Source organism: Saccostrea echinata, unplaced genomic scaffold, assembly GCF_033153115.1.
Source record: "Saccostrea echinata isolate AGI-Se365-2 ecotype Australia unplaced genomic scaffold, CSIRO_AGI_Sech_v1 ptg000030l, whole genome shotgun sequence".
In the NCBI taxonomy this organism is placed as follows: domain Eukaryota; kingdom Metazoa; phylum Mollusca; class Bivalvia; order Ostreida; family Ostreidae; genus Saccostrea; species Saccostrea echinata.
In genome coordinates, this window is record NW_026889779.1 from 9,314,711 (window position 1) to 9,342,202 (window position 27,492).

Here is a 27,492-nt window from a genome sequence, read left to right on the forward strand (position 1 = left end):
TTTACTCTCCAATGGAGAGGTAAAGAAAGGTACTTTTGCATTGTTGTTTACCTGGCGCGGAGGTTTATAGGTCAAAACATACCTCCGTAGTAAACCGCCATGTTATTTTGAAAAACAGAAGTAGGAAGTGTTCTGGAAAAAAAAATAAAATAAAAACAAGACGCGAAAGCAACATGAAGCTCATATATTTGTGTGTTATCTGTCTAAATTTTCCATCTTTTGGTAAGTGTTTTTTACTTCAATCCTTCTACATTAATTAACATTTGACAATTGATGCACATGCCTCAATCTGTGCATACTGCAGGATAGCCCACAGGAGTCGGCAGTAAAGTGAAAAATAAGTGGGAAACAGGCATGAACCCTACCAGTGAGCTTTGCGAGCGTAGCTAACAAAAATGAATCGTCGTGAAGCTCGATATATTTGTGCAAAATATGTCTAAATAGTTTAATTTCCGATTATGATTGTCTTGATTGTTATTACTAACAAATACTGCTGTTGAAAATTTTTAGATAAAATGCTGCAATCAGCATGGAGCAGTAAAGTGCATGTACTGAACAGTGAAACGACTGACATGAGTGTCATCTCCATTCATAGACTTAAGAGCTCTACAGATCTTTAACTAACCCATGTGTTCCTAACATAAATTCTTTTACTACTTTCAACAAAGCATTCCCCACAACTGTTATTTTGTATAAAAGGCACGTACCCCCTCCAGGTTTCTCTTTCCACCAAGTTCCTTTATAAACTCAATTTCTTTGCCCATGTGGCGCAATGGTTAAAGTGTTTGCTCAAGAGTAAGGAGTTGATCCTTACATTGTGGGTTCGAATCCACCATGAATCCACTGTCTCAGAGGAGACTCTATAAACCGAAGTTCCGTGTCTTTCTTCCTGCATAACCATATCAAGTGTGTTAAAAACACTCAAACAACCAGGTTTCACCACCACATGTGCACAGCTTTAATTACCAACCTACTTATTATGATCTTTTCCTCCAAAACCATAATATTATCTATGGACACATAGACTTTGAGATTAGAAAGCGTTAATTGGACCCTCTACATTCTCTTAATTTGCTTGTATTTTTCCGACAAACTTTACAACACGCACATAGTACTTAATCTATAACTTTATTTCTAATTCATTATCAGAAGAGGGTAGCATTTGCACAACATAAAAAAGCAAAGAGGAGTTGAAAAAATCTGCAAGTGAATTTTGTATTATTGCATGTACATTGGTCACTTTATTTTAGTAAATTATCATTTCATGATTCATGTCTGTGTAGAAGACACCTATATTGTGTGTAATATATACCTCCACATTTTAGATGTCTATATAGATCAACAGTGTTTTAATTGTTTAATTGCAATAAATTTTTTTTGAGAGAAAATTTTTTAGGTAATTTTTGGAGAGAAGAATATAGTTTCTGTCAGAGATTTTTTTTTTTTGTGAAATTCTATTTACCCTGGTACATAAAATGATTTATAAAATAAATCATGAATCTGATAAACTATAACATATAAGTATATGTACTGCAAAAACCTAATTAAATTGAATGCTGAGTTACAAAATTGAAATTATAAAGAAGTCCAGGCAATGTATGAAAGCTTATTATATAAATAGTGCACGTTTTTTAGGGTAACAGTTGAAATTGACACCCCAAGGAAAACCATTGTCAACCGACGCGTCAGCCCTAAAAAACGTGCACTATTTATTTTATTATACTGAATGTCTTATTGATTTCAGATATCATACAAAAAATTCGGAGATCGTCGTTAAGTTCACGCTTAGAAAGCTTTCACACTCCCCACTTCTATTTTTTCAATAAGAAAGCTTCGGAAAAGATTTACCAACCTCTTTCTTGTTTGTTTGCTACTCAAAAAGTCCTTTATCATCTAAAGTTTGCACTCGCAAGGATGTTTCGTCTGTCGTTTGTTGTTTTCAAGTAAGCTACATCGGACGCAAGCTTTTATTGACGTTGTTTATTCGACTTCTTTCAAACGCACAACCGACGTTTTGAGAATTCTACGGTGAACCGTACGCGCATCATTTGAACGCATGTGATATTTTCGTAATGTTACCCGTTGTCAAGTGTGTTGCTAATGCTGAGGGTAACATTACGGATTGTTAAATGCCTCTAAACCAATCAGATTTTAGTATTTAACATGAAAGTATAATAAAAATAATTATTCCATCTTACATAGAATAGAACCAAGGATCATTAAGGTCTTTTAAACATAAAATAGAACATAGAATCATTAAGGTCTATTAAACATTTATTTATGTCAAATCAAGTGTTTAAACCATAACTTACATTTTGTTGGTTATTGAGCATGTTGAGCAGAAGTATGTGGATTTACATTTTTTAATGCAAGATACAGGACAGGTGTTGCTGCAAACGTCTGTACATTGATAAGAATGACTTTAACTGCCTCATTTCACCGTGATGGTGCGCTATGATGTCCTGTGTTCACACAATGTTACATGGAGGACAGGTGAGTAAACTTAAAACTAAAAGACGACGACATTTTTTTGGGTCCGTGCAAAAGCATGGACTTTTGGTTCATGGGACCCCTTGTTTTTCAGGGAATACTTGTGGTCCAGTGTATTGTTTTTACATCCATGATGCATGCATGTACCAGCTGGCATGTACAGTAAAGCTCATTGATAAGTGTCATGATAAGAAAATCAGTATAGCATTAGTTATATGGCATAAAATTTAATTATTGATTTAAAAACATTGGTGGTCATTGAAATATCAAATGTGTCTTTTTGCATCCGTAATTTGATATGGACCCATGTTGATTCCTGCTGAGATTTACAGGATTCCTACTGTGAAAATGGCTTTATGGAGGACTATTCATTACATCATTTTCACAGGGAAAATTATAAATTTCCATCTCAGATTTTCAAATGTTGATAAATTTAAAGCACAACAATGATTGTTTAAAAAATGAATTAAGTCAAAGAATTTTTCCAGACTTAAATAGTGGTTTCAATTCAATTTGTTGAAAGTAAAAATAAACAAAATTATTATTTATTTATTTATGTCACCACAATTCTTTGAATTTGCTTGTTATGATAACATACGAGTATTAATACATGAAACATGTTAAAGTTGATGTTAAGGTGAAATTAATAACATAAGTAAATTATGACAGGAGTGCAACAGTATACTTATATGTTTCATTGCTTAATGACTAGGGCTGAGTATTGGGTAGAGAACTTGTATTGTGATATATATTGTGATATTTTTAACTGTATTGTGATATGTATTGCAATATTTTCAACAAAAAATTTAAATGGTATCTTTATGGAATGCCAAATTAACATATATTCAAATATTTGAACCTGTCTCCAAATGATTTGAAGATAGGTACAATTGAATTAAAGATAAGTACAATTGAATTAAAGATAGGTATAATTATTTACACCGATACCTATCTCTAAATAATTAAACCTAGGTTAAAATAAATTACACCTATCTTTAATGGAATTATACCTATCTTTAATTCATTTGAAGATAGGTACAATTGATTTAAAGATAGGTACAATTGAAACATATCCACAGAGGATTTGAAGATAGGTACAATTCAATTATACCTAGGTTCAATTCATTTTGTGCTATTAGTCCCCTACCGGTGAAACCGGAGGGGACTATAGGTTTCCTCTGAGTCTGTCCGTCCATCTGTCTGTCTATCTGTCTGTCCCTCTGTCTGTCTGTCAGTCTGTCCCACTTAGTTTTCCGCACTTTTTTCTTAAACGCTTGCAGATATTGAGCTGATTTTTGGTATGTGAGTGTATCTTGATGAGTTACAGATCAAGTTTGCATTTCGTTCCGCTTCATTGATTTTTGACGGAATTACGGCCTTTTCAATTCTTAACGGGAACCAGATTACACTTGCCGGTAGCATTTTTATGGGGAGTAGTTGCTAATTGTCAATGTCTTTAAAGAAAGGTTCTATTCAATTGCACCTATCTTTTAAATCAATTATACCTATCTTTAATTCATGGCATTTTTACCTATCTTCAAATCAATTCTACTACCTATCTTGAAATCGTTTGTACCTATCTTCAAATGAATTAAAAATAGGTATAATTGAATTAAACCTATCTTTTATTCATTTAGAGATAGGTACAATTGCTTTGAAGATAGGTTTAATTGATTTGAAGAATGGTACAGTTGATTTGAAGATAGGTATAATTTATTGAAGATAGGTTCAAATATTTGAATATATGATAATTTGGCATTCCATTTATTTTCTTATTATATTTTTAACTTCCTTTTACATGTAGAATGTACACAAATATGATAAATAACCAATAAAAGATATCTTGTCGATTTAATTTAAGTTATGCAACTGAATACACCTATACAACAGTGCCTGGGAAGGACAAGCGATAGGTGGGGCCAATGGCCCCACTGTTCATGAAATGATGGAGCCATTTTGAAATTTAAGGGGCCGAGGGAAATTATCTTGGGGACATTCTAAAATATATCTTGGTATGATGTTATATGATAATGCATATATCTCTGACTACCCTAACCTTAGTATATAGGTCCCTGTAAGAACTTCAATCATTCATCGTCTAGATTCTAACCAACTAGTATTTAGAAAAATTATACTAAAACCAGAAGCACCATTTTTTTAACAATGCCGATTTTGAGATCAAGGGACAGGCCAAGATAAGTAGACTTCGTTGAAAAAGGGTATATAAATCTCCCATGTGCGTGACTTTCGTAAAATTGTGATCAACTGTCGAAAACGACTTGACACAAACTACATAGAAAAAAACTTTGTTTCTTTGCCAGTGGATGTCAATATGCCAAAAGATGGTTCTGATTTTATTATATGATACATTACAGATTCCATCTAACTGTGATGAAGAATACCAAACCGATAGCGCTGACTGCGATAAGCAAAGTAATGCAAGCACATGCATGCTCGCATTTTGCAGGGCGCGCCGCATGGTGCAGTGCACCAATTTTTCATTGCACCATTTATCGACAGTATGTGCATGTGGTGCAGCCCCTTCCCAGGCCCTGATACAACAGCTTTTGTCTTACTGTTTGCATGATTCGCAAACCTTTCTGACAACTTTTCTTTATATTTTATGATAGAATTCCTGAGTCTAAAAATTTTGCTGGTACAATTGAACCCCGGCATCTCAAACACCGATTTCCCAAATACCATGGATGTGTCAAAGCACAGGAGTTGGCTGTTTTATCCATAAAGCAACGTAAACAACAACCAGTGAGCTTTGCAATCGAAGCAACAGGAATGCAACACGTTTTTGACGAATTCTGCTCTGGCGCTTTATTTAATAAAACAGCAACACACGGTAGAGTTCATGTCAGTCGATGTTTCTAACCTGATTTCTGGTCCAATTACCCTCTCACTTGCCGTACTAGACCCTTAAATCTAACATTAGCAACAGCGTTGCATTCCTGTAGATTTGTTCGCTATGCTTCCGAAGCTCAATGGTTGTTGTTTACATTGTTTTATGGATAAAACTGCCGACCCCTTTGGTCAAAGTGATTTGGAAGTCCCAACTTCTTATTCTTTTAAGTATTTTACCCTTGAATGAGATCTCAAATCCTCTGATATCTCGAAGTTTTTTCTCAGCCCCAACAGGTTCAAGATAACGAGGTTTGACTGTATATCAGTATTACAAAAATGTATTGCAATATGATATTTTTTGTAGGGATGTCAATTTTGTCAATAATTCATATTCGAATATTCAATGAAAGTATTCGAATATATTCGATAAAATAAATAAAATCTGTTAGCGTAGGTATTCTTATATTGGAAGTAAAATTGTATGAAGACTTTTGTAGGTGTACAATAAGAAATTCCATTTGATATTTGTCAATGTTTGAAATTAATAATTGATTTAAATGTAGAAAAGTATAATTTTAACAAATGAAACATGTGTATTATATTTTATATTAGCTCCAACTGTGGAACCAGTCGTCTTACCAAATGCAACATAGGCGTCGGAAGCAAATTGAAAGTGGGGTGGCTAATTGAAAGGGGGGGGGGCTTAACCAATGAAAAAAGGTAAGCCCCAATTTTCAATGCCTATATTATGTCTATCTTTGCAAAAAAGGGGGGCTAAGCCCCCCCCCCGTTCCGACGCCTATGTGCAAGATATATTCGTAACGGTATATATGTACTTTCAGATTTCAATACGTGTAATAAATTACAATTATCTGCCTAATAATAGAATCATGTATGATTATAACCTTTGATACAATGTTTTTAAAGTATAAACAAATATTTCCATAGACAATTTTCTTAGGTAATTAACTAATTTCCCGATAATGAATATAAAATTCAGGATTATGTACAACCCGAGATAATCAAGTAATTTACACATTTATTCTGAAATTGAGCCCTTTACAATATTAATTACAGACTAATTCTATCGGACATTCATTCAATGATCAATTAAATTTATTTTGATAAGTATACTCTTCACGTCTTTTAGACATTCTAAGAAGGTTTTCATTTTGTTGTCCTCGATTCTAGACCCAATCGTATCTAACTAATAAAAACTATGAAAGTACGTTTTGTACGTATTATACATTAAGCATTATTGTACAATTATTTAACACTTTACTCAAAACAAAATAAATGTAATTAAGTATATCTATAGGATAAGAAAGTAGTGAAAGAAAGGCGATCGAAATTGATCGCTAGTAAATTAAATAGGGATAATTCCAGCACTGTTCTTATAAAAATTCATTAACCACAGTTGTTCTTTTTATGAAATCTGAAAAACACCGAATATTCGAATCTTAAATTCATATTTGAATATCAACTCATCGAATGAATATTCAAATGTTCGAATATTCGTTGCCATCCCTAATTTTTTGTCAACATACTTCAGTATACCAGAATATTGCCAAGCCATTTTAACGACCCTCTATCACTGCACACTGAAGAATTCTAATTTCATGGCATTTTCATGCAGTTAGAGTTATATGATCTGTCCTTTTATTTGAAATCTTTGATATACTATACATTCTGTGATCAATTCAGTTATTCTTAATATTATATTAGACCTATACTTCATTTGCATGTGTTTTCCCCATTTAAGTATGCAACAATAACTTCTGTACAAAAATACTATGTTGTCTGAGAATATTTTTCCTGGGGCAGAACTGTAGATACAATAATGCGCATTGAAATGGTAAAATTTTCCATTTGAATTTAACGTCGGAACTTGCATAATGACATGCCAATGTTAGTATTACAAAAATGTATTGCAATATGATATTTTTTGTCAACATACCGCAGTATAACTGAATATCAGTATTACTGCCCAGCCCTATTAATGGCCCTCTTCTTCCCATTTCTTTAGAAAGGAAAAAGCCATCACATACTTCATTCAAATACCTGAAAAAACAAGTATTCCATAAGTTAGCCAATCAGATGGGTAGTTTACATATAAACACTGAGTAAACATGTATTCGGCCAATACATATGTTGTGATAACTTTAATAATAATGATAAATTCCTAATTTGTACATATTCGTTGCAGTATGTGAGTTTTACAGAGTCTCTAACTTTCCTAACTTCACAAAATCCCCATTTCAGCAAAATTTGTGTTGCTAGTTGCAGAGAGAGTGGGATGTCTTAAAACATTGCAACAAATATTGCTTTCTCGTTTCTAAAGAAATAGCCATGTCATTATGTAACAATTGACGTTCGATAAGAAGGACCCAAACATTCCATTCAATCGAAAAATTTTTACCACTTTAATGCGCATCATTGTACCGTATGTTGAAGATAAATAAGATCAACACATTATCTTCACCTCTTTACTATACAATTTTTTCAAAGTTCAAAAAACATTTTTCATTACTTAGTGTATAGATGATCCTTAACACTATGACACAATGCATATTACAAATATCAAGTCAAAGCAGTTCACTTTAGACTTGCCAAATTTTACATTGAACCAACAAAGTTTTCTTTTGCTGCCTTTCTGTTCATATATTTTTTCCAAATTATACTTTCAGGATCAACACAGAATGTGCGAATTCAAGTCCAACCACTGTCTGTAAATCTAAGGCAAGATGATCTGGTTGTAACCTGTTCCACCGTCAACCCATCACAACTTGATACAGTGTATACCATACAGCTGCAAAAAAACAATACAAATACTTACTCAATGAAGGATGTGGTTTCAGTTCGTTCAAGTGGTGGTCAAAATACTACAACATGGCAGGACACAGAGTTAAGAAACAGAGCATCAGTAACAGGCACTGTCAGCACACCAGCCACAGCACAGCTAAAGTTAACGATTCCTAAAGATCAAGTGTTGTGTCCACAGGATTTCACTGGATACATGTGTATTATGTCTGGATTTACAACTGCTTTAGTGACTCAAGTAACAAGTCAGGAGTATGTTACGTACATAGGTATGTACCCATTCCACAATGCTGCATTGCAATTGTACATTTAACATAATTTTCATTCAGGCCATAATAAAAAAATTCCTAGATTCTCATCCCCGCTGCCCCAATTTTTTTACCCCTGCCTCAATTTTTTTTATTTCTGTTTTTCTTCGTCTTAATTCTGATCAGGATCAATATTCAGGTACCATTCAACTTTTGTTTTAAATCACGTGAATGTCGGCATGAATTTGACAGCTGACAAGATGGTAACTGCCGTAATATGTGTTAAACAAGGATCATTGGTTGTGAAAGATAAGTGATGATGTGTAGTAAGAGATGCATATTAAAATGGACCTCTACTATGACTTTATTCGGGCATTATAGATAAATCAGCACCGATTGATCAGGTCAACAAAAAATCTGCACAATGGAAAAAATATAAAATAAAATCCACCCACCCGCCTCAATTTTTTCAAAAAATTCGGATGAGAAACTAGGAAATTTTTTTTATGGCCTAAATGATATGTTGTGCTATGTATTGATGGATCTTTCTTGTAATTCAGTCCATCCAACAACAATTGAAATGCCAACTGTGAGGATACTTGGTGAATTTTCTAACACACCATCAAGACAGTTTCCAGTTGGGACAGCTATACAGCTGACTTGTACTGGACAGATTGGCAGTGACGCAAGTGCTGTAGGTGTTTTTAAATAAAGATCAACTAATTTTTAAAATAAACTGTTGAGATTTTACTTCTCTTATTAAAATTTTCATTTAAAATTTCAGACAATCCGTTGGTGTGCTAAGAAGTCCCAAGACTTTACCTTCACGGGACTACCACAGACCCCAGTTCACTCCGAGGCCTCACCGTCTTCTGGCTGTCAGTACACTCGTTCCAGTACCATCACTTACAACCTCACCAGTGATGACACTTACACACAGTTCCTGTGTGAGTCTGGATATTCTGGTCTCTGTGAAACAGGAACAGCTAAGCAGTATCTGAACATAACATTAGGTAAGTAGTTATTGATTATATATAAAATCATTTTTTCATATGAAATTTTATATAGGTATGTAAAGTGTAAAGGATGGCATCATGCTTAGTGTGTTACTTTTAATTGCATTTAATGTATAGCTGGTAGAGTGTTTAAGTTCTGTCATTTATCCTGCTTGGTTATAACTGTATGCAGGCCTGCAGGTCTCTGTAACAGCTAGCTTGTTAATGTGATTTGCTAAATTAAAAATAACTCATTAATTTCATCATAACTTATATATGTATTGTTCAATTTTAAAAAAAAAATTAAACTTCATAAGAGAGCAATGTTTTTTGCAAAAATTCATTTCGGAGTTTGATGATCCATTAATTTTATAAATACAATAAATATGCAATATTAAACCACGCACCAAAGTATAAATCTTGCAATATCATTAAAATTTTGAATGAAGAGTATATTAATTTAAATGCAAAAAATTAAAATAAAGGGTAGGAAAACAGTATATACAGGCCTGCAGTCTGACTTCTTGCTAAGTATATCATCCACTGTCACATGATTTCACACATTTTTAGACACTTCAGGTGGTAAGTTTCTATGAACAGATACCTTTTTCACCTTTTGATATTTCTTTAATTTGCTATGTCACTTAATTTTGCTTTGGTTGAAAGCTAATTCTTGCATGCTCATAATTTTAATGCATGAAATTTGGATTTACAGTAAAACTCGTTTAGTAAACACGGATATAGCGAAGTTTTTCGGAGTCCCCAGCAAAATTCTTAACAATTCTTTGTAAAAGTTTACTGTTATAACGAACTCTGATATAACGAATTTACGGATATAGCGAACTGATTTTGAGTTCTGTAGAGGATAAAAATTATGAAATTTACATCTTTTTTAACGAATTTTCAAAGATCTCAGAATTTGATACATTTTGAAATGATTTTATTTTCGTTAAGTATTTCAGGGTTTGACATTAACTTTTGCAAGTACTAGACCAACCGGGCTACTTCCGATACTTTTTACTAGCCCTGACCATAAAATCACTAGCCCTGAGCAAACTTGCAAATTTACTTCTTATAATGGAGAATTTTAATGAGGTAACTTTTGAAACCATATTTAATAAAGACATCATGTTTTGTGCGTGTCAATATTTTTGACAGACTGTTCGATAGGTCCCAGCCAACTGAGTCGGGTTCATCGGGACATTCGGTACTATAAGCCTTAAAGAACATTCAACAAACTTTTATGTTATAATTATCGTAAATAAATTCCTTCAAAATTATACTATACGTAACTATCTATATTGATACTAAACTACAGTAGTGTCATTTACAGCTGCTGTGGCTAAAAATAGCGATTGTGTCATGCAGGGATTTCTTTCTTCACACAGCGATGGCTTTGGAAATACATGGTGTATAAGAAAATTTCTTTAAAAGTTTTAAGATTATTTATTTGAAAGACTGAAATGGGAGTTTAAATTATTTTATCGAGACGACCAATCGGTCTAGTTCACGTACATTTTACACGACCGGACCAATCATTTACTAGACTGAGTCGCTCGGACGTGCCTTAGTGTCAAACCCTGTATTTGTATATAAAATTCAATTTATAATATTTAAACCTTTGTTATCCAAGGTATGTTTTGTAATAAGTGCTTCCCTAACATAGTCAGTAGTAATACTTGAAGGAAAACATGTATTTTGCGAATTGGCTTTTTATACTTTTACAAACTCGTTACATGGATATAACTAATTACGGATATAGCGAAGTAAATTCACAGGTCCACAGGACTTCGCTATAACTGAGTTTTACTGTATAAGGATCAAGTTGCATCTGTCTGTCTGGGAATGGTTTTTAGTTGGACAAAGGAAGAACTTGCATACCCCTGCATGTTATAAATAGAATGAAATTTCATGAAAATATACTTCAAAGTAAAGTAAAATGACAGATGAAGTTTTAAGCTCGTATGAAGTAGGAGTTGGTGGTTTTTGACACTGAAAATAACATTCCACAATTACTTGATGTAATGCAATTGTTGCATTTTGTTACATATTAATTGGTTATCAAGATGTATTTGCAGGCACCTGGTACTTAAACCAGGCTGAAATCATAATTGTACCTCCCAAAATATTTGAAGGAGAAAAATCCAATCACACATTTCATGCATTTCATTAAAATTGCTTCCTGTAACTATACTTCCTGTTTCTACTCTTTTTGAAAGCCCTTTGTTTGTAATAATTAGGAGATACCAGAATACACAAAAGGAAGTTAACTGTTGAATGCTTATGTTGATGTAAAGGGAAGTAAGATATATTTAGTATTCTAGGATTTTCATGAATCTGCACATATTGGATAGTCACTGGTTTTAAACTTCAGAAAAGTTTGAAGAGTAATTAAACACAGAGAGGGAAAATGCAAAAACCTACTTTTTTCCTTGTTAAGGAATATGTAAGAATGTGGGAAAAATCTGATGAGATAATGTATAGATATTTATACCCCCGCTCCAAAGGAGAGGGGGGTATACTGTTTTACCCTTGTGTGTTTGTCTGTCTGTCCGTAACAAATTTTGGTCGCAGTTTTCTCAGCAACTACTCATTGCAGATGCTTGAAATTTTAGCACAATCTTTGTTTAGGCATGCCATATGGTGGGATTCATTTTTGTATGAATCTGATGTCAACTTCCTGTTAATCCGTGCATCTGTCTGTACCATACATAAAAAATTTTGGTCGTACTTTTCTCAGCAACTACTCATCACAGATGCTTGAAATTTTAGCACAATCTTTTTTTAGGCATGCCATATGGTGGGATTCATTTTTGTACAAATCCAATGTCAACTTCCTGTTTATCCGTGCGTCTGTCCGTACCATACATAACAAATTTTGGTCGTAGTTTTCTCAACAACTACTCATTGCAGGTGCTTGAAATTTTAACACAATCTTTGTTTAGGCATGCCATATAATGGGATTTATTTTTGGAACAAATCCGATGTCTACTTCCTGTTTATCCGTGCGTCTGTCCGAAACATACATAGCAAATTTTGGTCGTAGTTTCCTCAGCAACTACTTCTCGCAGATGCTTGAAATTTTAGCACAATCTTTGTTTAGGCATGCCATATGTTGGGATTCAGTTTTTACAAATCTGTTGTCAATTTCCTAATTATCACTGTCTTTGTCTATAACTGAACTTGTGTATTCACATCAGAGCGAGGGTATTATTAGTGAGCATTGGCTCACAGACTAATTGTTTTTATATGTCTTTGAGATGTTAGTATGATCCTCATTTAGGACACTAGTATGGGTCAGTTAAATTTTTAATTAAAAGTTTAAGGTAATCATGTAAACACCCCAGATACAAAAGACATTATAGTCTAAACAATTGACATGCTCTTTGGCATTTTAAAAATTCAATGAAACTATGTTTCATTTCGCTAAGGTCTAATATCTGGTTTCTGATAGGCTATAAAGATACTACTAAGTCAATTCCTTCTTGTACTTAACTCTAAGGGCTTAATAGTTTAAGTACTATGGAATCATATTTTGCCACGGTCCAATGTTTGTAGATTGCACATTCCCCCTCTACACTCAATTTTACAATCTCAATGGATATTTTAACTTTTATAACAATATATGTAGGTACAAAATTATGTTCCCCCTAACCTTTCAATTTTTACCATTGAATCCACAAACACAGGCCATAACAAATGATTCCATGGTGATATTGAGAAATTAATTCTTGTATAGATATTTAGAGTACCAGCAGGTGACACATGTCTAATCATGTAATCTTCCTCTAGTCATCTAATCTTCCATCATCATAACGTTTCTGAGACAAAGAATTGTGGTAATTTAACTTTGCACATTTGAACAAGTGCTGCATCATATCTCAATATTTAGAACATTTCTTAGACTAACAATTCGGTAAATGTTGAGATTTTTTTAAGATAAAAGTTAAAATTTTCTTTTTAAGGTGTATAAGATGTAAATTTAATGATTTTAAATTATATACCACATACATTATTTAATATTTTAGTTAATATGTTTCATCATGCTCATATATATTACCTTATATGCATTATTTAATATTATACTTTCATGTAAATTAGTTTGATATGATTTGTTGAGAAACATTTGTTGAAAAACACTATTGCCCGCTGAATGAAGAAGCCACGTCCTCCAGCGTAGCAACAGTCAACATTGCTTGACAGCTGGTGATATTCCAAAAAATAGTGACTGTGCAGAATTTATGCATGCAGGTTTACTGTTATATGTTTTAGTATAAAACATTCAGTATAATATAATAAATATTGCATGTAGTTGAGTGTAATATTGAAAATTTTCACCCCTCGAAAACCTGTATTGTCAACCTCAGCTTCACCTTGGTTGACAAAGGTTTTCTTGGGGCGAAAATTTTCAATATTACACTCAACTACATGCAATATTTATATAATATCATATGTCTCATGAAGTCAACACATTAACATTTACATCTTAAGTTTATGTAAAAGATCACACTTCCAAATGGGGGAAGAATATGTTGTGTAATACTTTCAATCGAATCACTTTAATTTTTTGGTTATTTTGTCTTTCACAGAGGGGAATGCAGGTACACCCATTACCCGGACCTCAGAAGGTATGCACAGCAATTTCTGTATAAAAATAGATTTAAAGCTAATGTGAAACAGTTTTTTGGCTTTTAAAATAAAACTGAAGAGAATAAATGTGTAGCGCAATAAGCAACAACAAATAAAAACCCTTGTAGTTGTTCTTGACATTTAGTTGCAAGTTGTTGTTTTCAATTTTATAATCAGTGTTGACTGCAATTCAGTATTACCCTAATACTTTAATAAAATAGATGAGACTTTTTGAGCAAGGCCAGAATTTGAATTGAGAGACTGTCATTTCAGAAACTAGTGATGCTGGTATCATAGCTGGGGGTGTGATCGGAGGACTGGCATTTCTTATACTCGTTATTCTTCTTGTCTATTTCCTTGTGCTCCGCAGAAAAACAGATGGAGAAACTTGTAAGTTGCTAACTCCCTGATGAGAATGTCTGTTTCATTGACAGTCTTAGATATGCAAAATACTTTCCCTGTTTCATCTACAGAATATAATAATATATCACAAATCTATGTTACGTCTTGATATATTCTCAAAACTTTGAAGGGGAACACAGTAATAGATAAATGTAAAACTTTTAACTCTCTAATTATTTAGAAACTTTTTACTATAATTTTTTTTAATCCTTGATTACTATGATTGGTACATTTATGGTGTACCCAGTTAAATTCATACAGTGAAACACACAAATTATAAGGAATTCTTGGTCCCCTCACCCCTCATACTTCTTTTGTAGATAAAGGGGGAAAAAAGGTTTTAAAGGACTTGATTATAAGCAATTTTTGATTAAAAACAATGTGATGATTATTCTCTAGTATTAATTTAAGTGAATAATGTGTTTCCTTTGTAGTTTGTTCAAAAGCTAACCTTAAAAAAGAAAAATTCATGTAAAACTTTTGTCCACGTATCCTTACATTTTCTCTTTACTGCTGATAGATCAGAATGTAACTTTCACATACATATATATACAGCAATCTGAATATAATCACATTGTAATGTCATGGCATTTTTAGCTCACCTCGACGAAGTCGAGATGAGCTTATGCTATACCCCCGGCGTCGGCGTCGGCGTCGGTGTCGGCGTCGGCGTTAGCGTCGGCGTCCCAGGTTAAAGTTTTAGGAGCAAGTCCCATTCCCAAGTAACTATAAGCCCTACCTGGACCAAACTTGCATGGATGATGCATCTAGGGATGGACACTACCACACTTGCTTCGGATGCTGGATCTGACCTAGATTTTCCAGATGAGTGACCAGGTTAAAGTTTTAGGAGCAGGTCCATTCCCAAGTAACTATAAGCCCTACCTTGACCAAACTTGCATGGATGATGCATCTAGGGATAGACACTACCACACTTGCTTCGGATGCTGGATCTGACCTAGATTTTCCAGATGAGTGACCAGGTTAAAGTTTTAGGAGCAGGTCCATTCCCAAGTAACTATAAGCCCTACCTGGACCAAACTTGCATGGATGATGCATCTAGGGATGGACATGGCCACACTTGCTTCGGATGCTGGATCTGATCTAGATTTTCCAGATGAGTGACCAGGTTAAAGTTTTAGGAGCAGGTCCATTCCCAAGTAACTATAAGCCCTACTTGGACCAAACTTGCATGGATGATGCATCTAGGGATGGACATGGCCACACTTGCTTCGGATGCTGGATCTGACCTAGATTTTCCGGATGAGTGACCAGGTTAAAGTTTAAGGAGCAGGTCCATTCCCAAGTAACTATAAGCCCTACCTGGACCAAACTTGCATGGATGATGCATCTAGGGATGGACATGGCCACACTTGCTTCGGATGCTGGATCTGATCTAGATTTTCCAGATGAGTGACCAGGTTAAAGTTTAAGGAGCAGGTCCATTCCCAAGTAACTATAAGCCCTACCCGGACCAAACTTGCATGGATGATGCATCCAGGGATGGACACTACCACACTTGCTTCGGATGCTGGATCTGACCTAGATTTTCCAGATGAGTGACCAGGTTAAAGTTTTAGGAGCAGGTCCATTCCCAAGTAACTATAAGCCCTACCCGGACCAAACTTGCATGGATGATGCATCCAGGGATGGACACTACCACACTTGCTTCGGATGCTGGATCTGACCTAGATTTTCCACATGTGAGACCAGGTTTAGATTTAGGAGTAGTCTCGTTTCCAATTAACTATAAGCCCTACCTGGACCAAACTTGCATGGATGATGCATCTAGGGATGTACACTAACCAACCTGCTTCGAATGCTGGATCTGACCTAGATTTTCCACATGAGTGAATTTTAGCCATATTTTTACCAAATTAGCATGGATGATGTATCTAGGGATGGACACTTCCAGACTTGCCTTGGATTCTGAATCTGATGTACATTTTCCAGATGAGTGACCAGGGTAATTTTTTGGAGTAGCTATATAATATTATGGCCTGTTATGATTAAACTTGCATAGATGGTGCATCTAAGAATGAAAACTTCCAGACTTGCTTTGGATGTTGGAAGTGACCAAAATTTTCTTGATTACTAAACAGGTCAAAAGTTTTTTGAGCAGGTCTATAATTAAATCAAACTTGCATGGACATTGAACTTGGGATGTACCCTAACTAGAAAAAAAATATGATGTGAAATTTGCTTTACATGTAGATAACATTCGTCGAGGTGAGCTTCGTAATCTTTGATTACCTATGTTTTGTACATAAGAGTGTAATATGTAATAAACATATATTTTATTTAGTCATAAGGGACTGCTAGAGTTGTTCCAAGAAATTCCATTTCAGCAATATGTCGATGTATCATTTGAATAATTTAGTAAGACAATTTCACACTTTTTCACAATTCCATCAATTAACATTATAAGGATATTTTCACCTTTTTCTTGTAATTATTTCATCAGTATCATCTCCCACTGGTAACTATACATATTTTATTCATGCATATACATGTATATATATTCTTGAATTATTATTTTTAATCGGTGTGAAAAATTCAGGTTCAGAGATTCTAAGTTTCGTTAAATAATGGAATGAAGCCTGTATGTATTTAAAAGTGTAAATAAAATATGTCTGTAACAGGAATGATTTACTGCTAAGTTTGTAATGATGAAGTACAGCCTTTCTCAACATTTTCAAATTATACCAGAATGCCATAAACGCATGCTTGCACTGAATATACTAGTACCTAACCATCCATCTTCACTGACCAGTTTATCAATAAATGTAGCGTTATTAGGATTTTTTAGGTTTCCCACACAGAATATAGCAGAATATCATTGTTACTGAACATGAAAACAGAGAATTATTGTTACCACCTTTGTTCAGTTAATTACTAATTATTATCAGGAATGTATTTGTATCCTCAGTATATACATGCATTAAAATAAAATTTAAACTATGCTTATAATCAAAAGTATTCATTACTTTTAGTAAACAAAGACTGTCAGTATGTAAATATTCTACCAATGTTCAAAAAGATACCATATTTTTCTTTTTAGTCTAAATAAGAAAGAAAAAGAATGAGATGGATTTATTTTAAAATAAATGTGCATGAAATATTTGTTTTTGAACAAGAATTTGTAAATCTTTTGATTTTCTTTTTTTTTATTCCAGACAGAACAAAAGAAGATGTACCGGGGTAGGTTAACTTACCAGTCTCTAATAATACAAAGATCAGATTGTATTAAAGTCATCAACCTGCATACCTGGCTGTCTGTAAAACTGATTAATGCAGTTTGCCATCACTGTATTAAAATGATATAAAGATATTAAAAAGGAAAACATTGTCCAAACTTTGATAGGTTGCGACTATCTATTGCTTCATATTTAACAACATAACAATGTAAATACAATGTATTTTGTATAAGCTTCTCATATGAAATTGATACCATAGCACAGTTAACTTTTATAGTAAGAAAATACCTTCAAAGGACACTAGAATATTAAAAAAAAAAATAAAATTTTTAGATCTATTTTGTTTAAATTACATAAACATAACCTTTATCAGTTTTAAAATATCTTTCAGACTATGGATATGTATTATATGATGTAAAGGTAATTTATTTATCCATGAAGTTTACCAATGATGAATACCACTGTTGTTTACCGACACTGTATAATTGTGTATTGTAGGTACAATGGACCAGCCAACCCAGAGGGACCTGTTTATAGTGTTCCAGTCAAGGACCACCCCCCTGAGAGACAGGTAAGCTGACCTTTGACCTTGTCATAATTATTTAAAGGGCAGATTGTTTCATTTCTGTCAAAATTTACACTGAGATTCATAGCACCTTTAGATATGTGTAAATATTGATGATGAATTTTGTCTGACTCATGTCAGAAATTTGATAAAGCAAAATTGGAGATTCTGAAACCTTGTGATATTTAATGTGGCATTTCTGGAATGTTTGTAAATATGAACCATGTATGTAACCTAAGTATATAATTTAGGATCAATAATATGTACTTGTTGTTTTAAACTGTTTAGGAATTGTTAGATGAGGTATGAAATATTAATCTGTAAACAGAATGTTGTAATTATCTTAGTAATTGTAATCTAGACTATGATGTGAATTGTCTTCAACAACATACCAAGTACATGTACATTGTATTTAAAGGCTTGCAATATATGTTTTACCAGTTTTAAAATAGCCAGAGTTCTTTTTCTTTTTCACATTTTGTATGCACAAGTTTACATTTAGGGTATTGGTAGGGGAGTTTTTTTTTTTTTTTTTTTTTTTTTTGCAAATGATATAATATATAGGATCTCCCATGGTTTTTTAGCTCACCTGAGCTGAAAGCTCAAGTGAGCTTTTCTGATCACCCGTTGTCCGTCGTCCGTCCTTCTGTCCTTCCGTCCGTCTGTAAACTTTTCACATTTTCAACTTCTTCTCAAGAACCACTGGGCCAATTTTAACCAAACTTGGTACAAAGTACCCTTGGGTGAAGGGGAGTTTAAATTGTAAAAATAAAGGGCCAAGTCCCCTTACAAGGGGAGATAATCAAGAAAAGACAAAATAGGGTGGGGTCATTAAAAAATCTTCTTCTCAAGAACCACTGGACCAGAAAAGCTGAAACTTATGTGGAAGCATCCTGGGATAGTATAGATTCTAAATTGTTAAAATCATGACCCCCGGGGGTAGGGCGGGGCCACAATAGGGAATCCAAGTTTTACATTGAAATATATAGGAAAAATCTTTAAAAATCTTCTTCTCAAGAACCACTGAGCCAGAAAAGCTGAAACTTATGTGGAAGCATCCTGGGATAGTGTAGATTCTAAATTGTTAAAATCATGACCCCCGGGGGTAGGGCGGGGCCACAATAGGGAATCCAAGTTTTACATTGAAATATATAGGAAAAATCTTTAAAAATCTTCTTCTCAAGAACCACTGAGCCAGAAAAGCTGAAACTTATGTGGAAGCATCCTGGGATAGTGTAGATTCTAAATTGTTAAAATCATGACCCCCGGGGGTAGGGCGGGGCCACAATAGGGAATCCAAGTTTTACATTGAAATATATAGGAAAAATCTTTAAAAAAAACTTCTTCTCAAGAACCACTGAGCCAGAAAAGCCGAAACTTATGTGGAAGCATCCTGGGATAGTGTAGATTCTAAATTGTTCAAATCATGACCCCCGGGGGTAGGGCAGGGCCACAATAGGGAATCCAAGTTTTACATTGAAATATATTGGAAGAATCTTTAAAAATCTTCTCAAGAACCACTGAGCCAGAAAAGCTGAAACTTATGTGGAAGCATCCTGGGGTAATGTAGATTCTAAATTGTTCAAATCATGACCCCCAGGGGTAGGGCGGGGCCACAATAGGTATTAGAAGGGGGGAAGTCTGGTAATGAACAGCATGGCCAAAGTTACTCAGGTGAGCGATGTGGCCAATGGGCCTCTTGTTAATGTTTTACTTAATCACTGTAATACAAAACCTTTGTGATGTCACAACTGTTGATATGAAAATGTTTCATATGACTGATATCCACTACAAAAAGAAGTAAACATGTGATAAAAGCTTCATAATAATGATCTTATGCTGATCAGAGCTCAACAATCCAGAGGAGTGGAAAGATTGAAAGGGGGGAGGGGGGGAGGAGAGCAAAATATTCCTTTTTTTTAAGTAAGTTAACTTCTAAGAGCATGGGAACTTGTTATTTCTATATGACATTTGAAGCAGACTCTTGGTTGAAAAAACCAATTATTACATGCTTCTGATAATGAACATTCTGTTACAAGTAAATCCACTACTCCATAGGCTTTATTTGCAAATTAAGCATATTTAAAATATGAGATATTTAATATACAGTAAAACATGCTTATAGCGAACATGCTTAAATTTCATAGACATATACAAGTGATTTTATTTCCCGTGACTTTAAAAGTATATTGTAAACTTATCAAATATAACAAATTACGCTTATAACAAAGCAAAATGGTCCATCCCTGGAACTTCGTTATAGGCATGTTTTACTATACTCTTATTTACCAGGGTTTATATTTCAATACTATTTATTTATGAGTGTTTTGCAATGTCAATGTGTATCAGTTATATAAAGTCTTATTAAATTCTGACTGCATGATGTGAGGCATGACCAAAAGGATGAATGAATCTAAGCGCATGGCAGATGTTACTATTCAAAAGTTGCTTCATCTAATCAAGTTGCTATTTATTTGCATAACAGATAAATTTCCTCTTTATTAAAGGTCTAAATTTTAAATTATAATTGACTTTGAGATTGATATTGTGGTGGTAGGGTATGGGCAGTCTGCCATGCTTCACTGATTCATATTTCCCTTTTGGTCTCTACAGAGGGAAGACACTGATCACCATGGTAATGGCACGGCAACACAGGAGGAGCCAAGAAAGGAACTCCACTATGCTGACCTTGACATAGCCACTCAACCTCCAGGAACCAGGGTCAAACCACAGCCCAAACCTCGAGCGGAAGTAACCAATACAGAATACGCAAGTGTTACGTTTGGCAGCACTGTGTAAATATCTCGAAGTAATCAATCATCCATGTGACCAAAGATGTCATGAATATTGTTTTCTAATTTTTTTCATTTTTACAGATTAGCATTTAATCTGAATATTTAATTTATATTTCTTGTTTCTGTGCCTGAGTATTAGGTACAAATGACATGTTCTTCGTAGAACGTAAAATCCATTAAGGATTCCTTCATACTCTTTTTGGCAAAAACTTCACTGCCTTCTAATAGACTGCCTTGAATGTACCTGCATGTCTTAAAGAAGCATTTTGTAGTCTCTTTCCACAGTAGAAATGTAGCTATTTTATTATTATCTTTTAATCACTTTTCATTCTGACTAGGGTATAGATTTTTAGTAACTCATTAATCAAAAAAGTCACAGGAAGTTAGCACGTTTTATGCTCTTTAGAGCTCTTGCCAAATAGATTTATTTTGTCTTCCCCCTGTGAGTAACCTTTGAGAAATCATTGTGATGTTTAGAGAGAAAATTAACCAAGTTAGGTGATGTAGACTAAGGTTATACACAGTTGTGATATTTAATATGTATTGAAGAGTTAATTAAATGTTTAACAAACAGAAATTATTTTGATTATTATTTTGCATATTGATCACATTCTATGCAGATTTTCGTATGCAAAGAAGTATATTTATTAGCAATGTAATTTGGAGCATATAGTCAATTTTGATGAATTAGAATTTGTGTGTGTGTGTGTGTGTGTGCAAATTACAATCATGGAGAAATTTCACTTAATAGACATGAATTAAGTTCATCATGTATATGATGGGATAAAAATTTTATCTTATTTGAAAACAGGTCTATCTAATAATTGATCTCTCGAAATGTTTGAATTTTTCTTTAGTAAGTACAATAAAAACATGGAGACAAATTAAATTGATTTATTAAATCCATAATTTATTATTCCACTTAATTATTCAATATTTGTCAAGTACAGTTAAAATTCAGTGTCTTGTATATTGATATCGATATGCTGAAGAAGTTTTTTCTTGGTCCAAATTTGAGATAACATGTCAAGGTTTTACTGTACTTGATGAACAAAAATAAATTCAGTGTAGGCATGAATTTGCAATGTCCATGTTTACTATACTGTATTTTGCCTCACATTCCTTGGTTGAACAATGTTTTCTATTCTTATTAAAATTGAAAGAAACAAATTACTTCAAAATAAAATATTTATTTATTCTGAAGAAGATGCTGAAGTTAAATTCCTGCTGAATTGAAAATTAATCAGTGTTTTTCCTTCATTTCAAAGTAAACAGTTGGAGATCAATTGTAACAGGCTAGGGGTTGAGGTTTATGAACAAAATTTCTTTGGAACTTACAACAATTCTGTTTAGATTTTGATTTCTAAACAACATTTATATCAATGGAAATGGTCATTTTGCCAGTTCTTAGGGAAAACACTGCTTAATATCAGTATCAGAAGGAGAAAAAAGAGACTCTCGTTACCAGCCTTAATAGAGAGTGACTTCTGATTAATAAGGATGTTGGTATTTGTATAATATTTTTTTTTAAAAAAAAAGTATTTTGTGTCGGACCATTTTTTAAAAAAAAAAATTTAGTGTTAAGTTTACATATCAAGCTTGTCCAATACAACGAATGCTCGCCTAAATACTTCTAATGTATTCAGTGACAAATTTGATTATGGTGAAACTACCCATATTACTCCCCACCTTGTTCCCCCATCTTGAGGGGAGAAAAAGATCTTCACTGGTGTAATCATTTTATTTTTCCTTTTTGACCTAGGTATATTAAGCAAGATATTTTTGATACACAGAGTTTTTTTTCTCTATTTTTAGAATGAACAGTGTATCTTTTGTAATGAATTACTGTTTATTTGGGATTGTCCAGGAATTAAGCATTCCTTTTTATTCTGAGTTATTTATTTATGATGTGTGATTTGTTGTGTTATGTAGAATACATGTACATGCATATACACTGAGTTATTTTTTTTTAGCAAAAAACTTTTAAAACCATAATGACAGTTAATCATTTGTTTAGATTTTGTGAACTCTGAATAATATAGATCAATAACTTTGTTATTCAGAATGTATAGACATAAGTTTGTTCATTCTTAGTATTTAATTCATTTTTTATATCTGTAGTAAGCAAGATTAAAGTGCATTTGTTATTTCCATTTCATAGAGCATTAGATCAAAGTAGAGACATGAAAGAGGTATTGTAACTGTTTAGATGCTGTTATTGGTGCTATGATCTCAGAAACACACAGCTGAATATTAAGGGCTGTAGAAATTTGACCATTCTGTGATCTTGCTTTGTGTGCATGTCTGTGTTGTGTTTACATGTAAATTATTACATTCATGTATATTGTTATTTTGGGAAAGAGATTGTATTTTTTCACCAGAGATGATATTAAATAAAATCTAGAAAATCCACATATAGTTTGTGAATTGATATATCGAACTCTTGAGTATTGATTCTTACAGGAAGCTACATACTGCATACAAAGCATGCTGGAATATACAGAGCATTTAAAAATGCATGACAAAAATAGAAGCATTATCAATATTCCATGCATATATCTTTGCATTGATGTCCAAATCATTTTTTTTTCACACAGAAATTGACATTTACTATTATTTTAACTTGTGTTTTGTAATAGAATCCAAAGACTTGCCTGAACTGATTAATTCAGTGAAACTCCTCAAAACCGAAATACAGCTACCAGTATAATTTCTACATGTATTATGAAATACATGTAATACATATAATTTGTGTCACCAAGCCTGTACTTTGAATTGAATGATCTGGCAATATTTAAATTGGCTTTATTATGAAATTGTTTGATTCTAGAATTTATTGGAATACATGTGTGTAGTTAGTACCGTGCATTTAAAGTTTCCTTAATTCCATGAAGCATTTTGTTTGGCTGACTAGTAACTGAAGTTTGTCACAGTGATGAATAAAGTCCAATTGATTGAAATTAGAAATTATTTTGATTCATTTCCTCAGTATATAGTTTTGAATGAAAATTTCCATGAATTTAGTTAATTTGCAAAGCTGGATTTGTCAATTTAGACTTACTCATACATTGATTTTCACTATAGTTACTGCAAATCAGATAACCATTAATGTCTATCCCTGACATAGACAGTTTATCCTTTTGTATAAGAAAATTGCAAAAAAAGAGTTGCATAAAATTATTTTTTAACTTAAACAATTTAGAGATACTTAGATTCTGATGAGTGAATATCTGAATGCTGTACTGAATTTGAGTTATGGTTGCCTTGATCAAGAGTTTAAATGCCAATGTTTTCCAAATGCCATGATGGTACTTGCAGAAAACCAGCTGTCCAGATTCCACAGACATGCTTGTCAAATACTGTCTTTTGCTTTTTACAATATTTTTTTTTCATTTTAGCCACGTAAAAAGCATCCACGAGATCACGAGGACGATGGCCGCAGAAGATACCGTAGGGGACATGAGAATGAAGGGCTAGATGATGAACACACAGAGAAGAGGGAGATGGATGATGATAATAAATATGAAAACCATGGTTATACCAATAGGGTGATGAATGAATACAATGACGGTGATGTTATGCCACGGGGAGGACAAGGAATTGGATCAGCTGTTTAGTGTGAGTAGATGATAAGATTTGGACTTCAAGTACAGGGTACAAAAGAGAAACTGCCATCAATGTTCACTTTCAGAGAGAAAGATAAAAGTGCTGATCACTAGACTTTTTTCAGTCAGGCCCCAAGACCATAAACTGAGAACAGACTTTAAGTCAAAATTTCAAACCAATATAACTTTTGAAATAATTTTGATAATAAAACAAAATTTTTATCATATATTTGAATTTAAATGTTATATAAAATTGCAAATTTTTAAGCAAATATACATGTACTAAATAAAACTCAGGATATTAAAAATCAAAATTTGGACTTGAGTCTATTCTCAGTTTATGGTCTTGGGGCCTGGTCACAAAGTTAATTTTTTTAAGTGTCTCAGTTGTTGTTATGTGGAATGGGAGGAAAAACTCGTTGTGAAATTAGTGATCATGATTTTGATCATTGCATTTTTACTTTACAGGTGGAGTCGGTAACAGTTATGAACAACTTTTTGCCATTTTAGACAAGGGGAATATGCCTGGCCAGAATATTATCTACAGACAAATAGCCTGGAGAATAACTTACTATCTATGCAGACGCAAATACGCCCTCACTTCCTCCCCTGTTCTATTGTATATTGCTGGCGGACATTGTTACCATGAAAGACATATACACAAAGTACATGTAGTTACTCGGTAGCTAATTCTGATTTGTTATCTAATCAAGGTTTTTGTACTGTGATGGATTCAAATAGATGATCACTTTTACTGATGGTTTTGGAATTTGATAAATATTTAATTAGAAATGTATCATTAGCTTTACAAATACATATTGACTCAAACAGGAAACTCTATAAATTATATGACGTAAACTCTAAAAGAATACACTTTATTTAACTTAAGATTATCATTTCATGTTACTTTAGAAATCTAAATGTGACAGTTATTAAAGGGTTTTAAAATTGGTGTTAGTTTTCAGGAAAATAAACCAAGTTTTCAAAAGGGTTGACATGAATTACACAGTAACAATGTGCAATATTATACAGTGGATAGGTTGTGCTTACAAGGATGAATCATTACCATATTGTGATTTTGTAGCAATGGGCATTGAAAAACCTTAAGAATATTGGATGTAAGATGTTAAGCATGAATTCAAAGTGTTCTTCTGGAAATAGGTGAAATAGTCTCTTTTTGATTTCAAAAACTTGCACGCTTTATGTCTTGCCCCTTTACATGATACATCAATAGAATCTCTGTTTGTAGCAGTTTACAAACACTAAAAATCTGGTCCACTGTGTCTCAAGAGTTAAGTCTATGATCATCATTTTTAACTAGTTCATAGCTGCATCATGTTTCTTCCTAATTGCTTAGGAATAACTGAGAATATTTTCAAAATCATTTAGGATAGAAAGGGGATGATAAAATATGTGCATTTTAACTGGGAGTTGATGAATGGATGACAAATTATGCTGAGAATTATCAAGGTCATCATCAGTGTTGACATTCTTAATGCCATACAGAATGGCAGCACATAGGTGTACTCGGCATCATTTCTTCTGATTGTGATGTCTTATTATTAGTGAACAAGTGCTTATTTTATTTTTTTTTTTTAATTTTTTGGTGAAGATAGAAACAACTCTGTAAAGCCTACCTCTGAAATCTTGTCACAGCACATAATTGAGGCATCTCTTTTTTGTTTTCCCTTACTTCTCCTGTGTATCTATTTCCTATAACTCTGACGTATAAGGTATTTGGGTAAAAGATATATTGAAATTTTTAATAAATAACCTTTTAGAATTGTTTAGTTAGCAATGTCAAAATGACATTAATTTTATACCCTCTTAGTTACTGTTGGGAGAAAGTGATAAGTGTGATATTATTTATCATGATTGTTTTCTGATGATCAAGTGCAGCTTCATTGTTAAATCTGTACATTCCTAGCTCCACTAAAGTCAAGTCATTCCATAATATAATATGTATGCTTTCCATCAGTTGTCGGTTGTGTAAAGAAAACATCCATGTACAATTTTGTATCGTTACTGTTAGGTCATAAAAATGATTGTTTTTTTAATGGTTTTTTTGTAAATCCATATATGTATATTTTTTTGTAATTATTACTTTATTTTTTATAGATCATCAAATGATTTTTTATATATATACAAATGTTGTGTGATTGCATCTTAAACTTGGTGATTTTACTGTTACATTTTAGTCGAGACTGACATTATATGTGCCATGCTCACTAGCCCATTTCACGATTTACTTCCCTTGTATCTGAACAAGCATAGAATTATAGGTGTTTAGTTAGTTGAATATTATGAAAAAATCATTTGGTTAATGATGTTGCCACACTTTCATATTTACCTCAGTAATTTGATGTGCATTCTTTTCTCTCAATTTATAAAGACATTTCAACACAAAAAATGGATTTCTGAAACGTTTGGAATATTTCATTTATTTTTTTTTAAATAAATTACTGTTCTTGATTGAAATCTGTGAATCCAGTGCTATCTATCTGTATTTTCATTAATTATGTAAACTGAGAAAATATCTAGCTTTATAATTTCTATAGATGGAAAAAGGATAACTAATGACAATTCAGTAAATATTGACTGTTCATGAACATACACTGGTGAAATATTTGGGGGTACTTAAGATTTTGATGAAGTTCCCCAATTTCTTTTTAAGACCCAGTTTCTTTGATCAGCATGGCATGTGATTCAATCAAACAATTTTTATACCGAGTCTTAATTGAGGAGTCACTTGAAACTCTGCCTTCATTTCAGATTTGAATTTTTATGTCTGATGATTACACTTAATGAATGTAAATTACATGAAACCAAGTATACATATCTATTTCCTCTGAAATATATATATCTACTAATAAAGCTTCTTAAAAACAAAGGAAAA

At 33.1% G+C, this 27,492-nt stretch overlaps 1 protein-coding gene across 6 annotated transcripts; it reads left to right on the plus strand.

Moving 5' to 3' along the window:
- The first annotated feature begins 131 nt into the window (after positions 1-131).
- LOC133197236 (uncharacterized) lies at positions 132-27,492 on the plus strand. 6 transcript variants are annotated; one of them, XM_061333162.1, is made up of 12 exons: positions 132-222; positions 8,028-8,429; positions 8,969-9,102; positions 9,193-9,421; positions 9,974-9,985; positions 13,993-14,031; positions 14,306-14,422; positions 16,899-16,913; positions 17,611-17,635; positions 18,130-18,202; positions 24,390-24,609; positions 25,065-27,492. In XM_061333162.1, exons 1-11 carry the CDS (start codon positions 174-176, stop codon positions 24,606-24,608), a joined length of 1,314 nt encoding a protein of 437 aa, XP_061189146.1. In that variant the 5' UTR covers positions 132-173; the 3' UTR covers position 24,609; positions 25,065-27,492. The 6 variants fall into 6 exon arrangements, with proteins under 6 accessions (XP_061189146.1, XP_061189149.1, XP_061189148.1 ...); XM_061333165.1 differs by lacking the exons at positions 24,390-24,609; positions 25,065-27,492 and adding exons at positions 18,485-18,499; positions 20,810-23,403; XM_061333164.1 differs by lacking the exon at positions 16,899-16,913.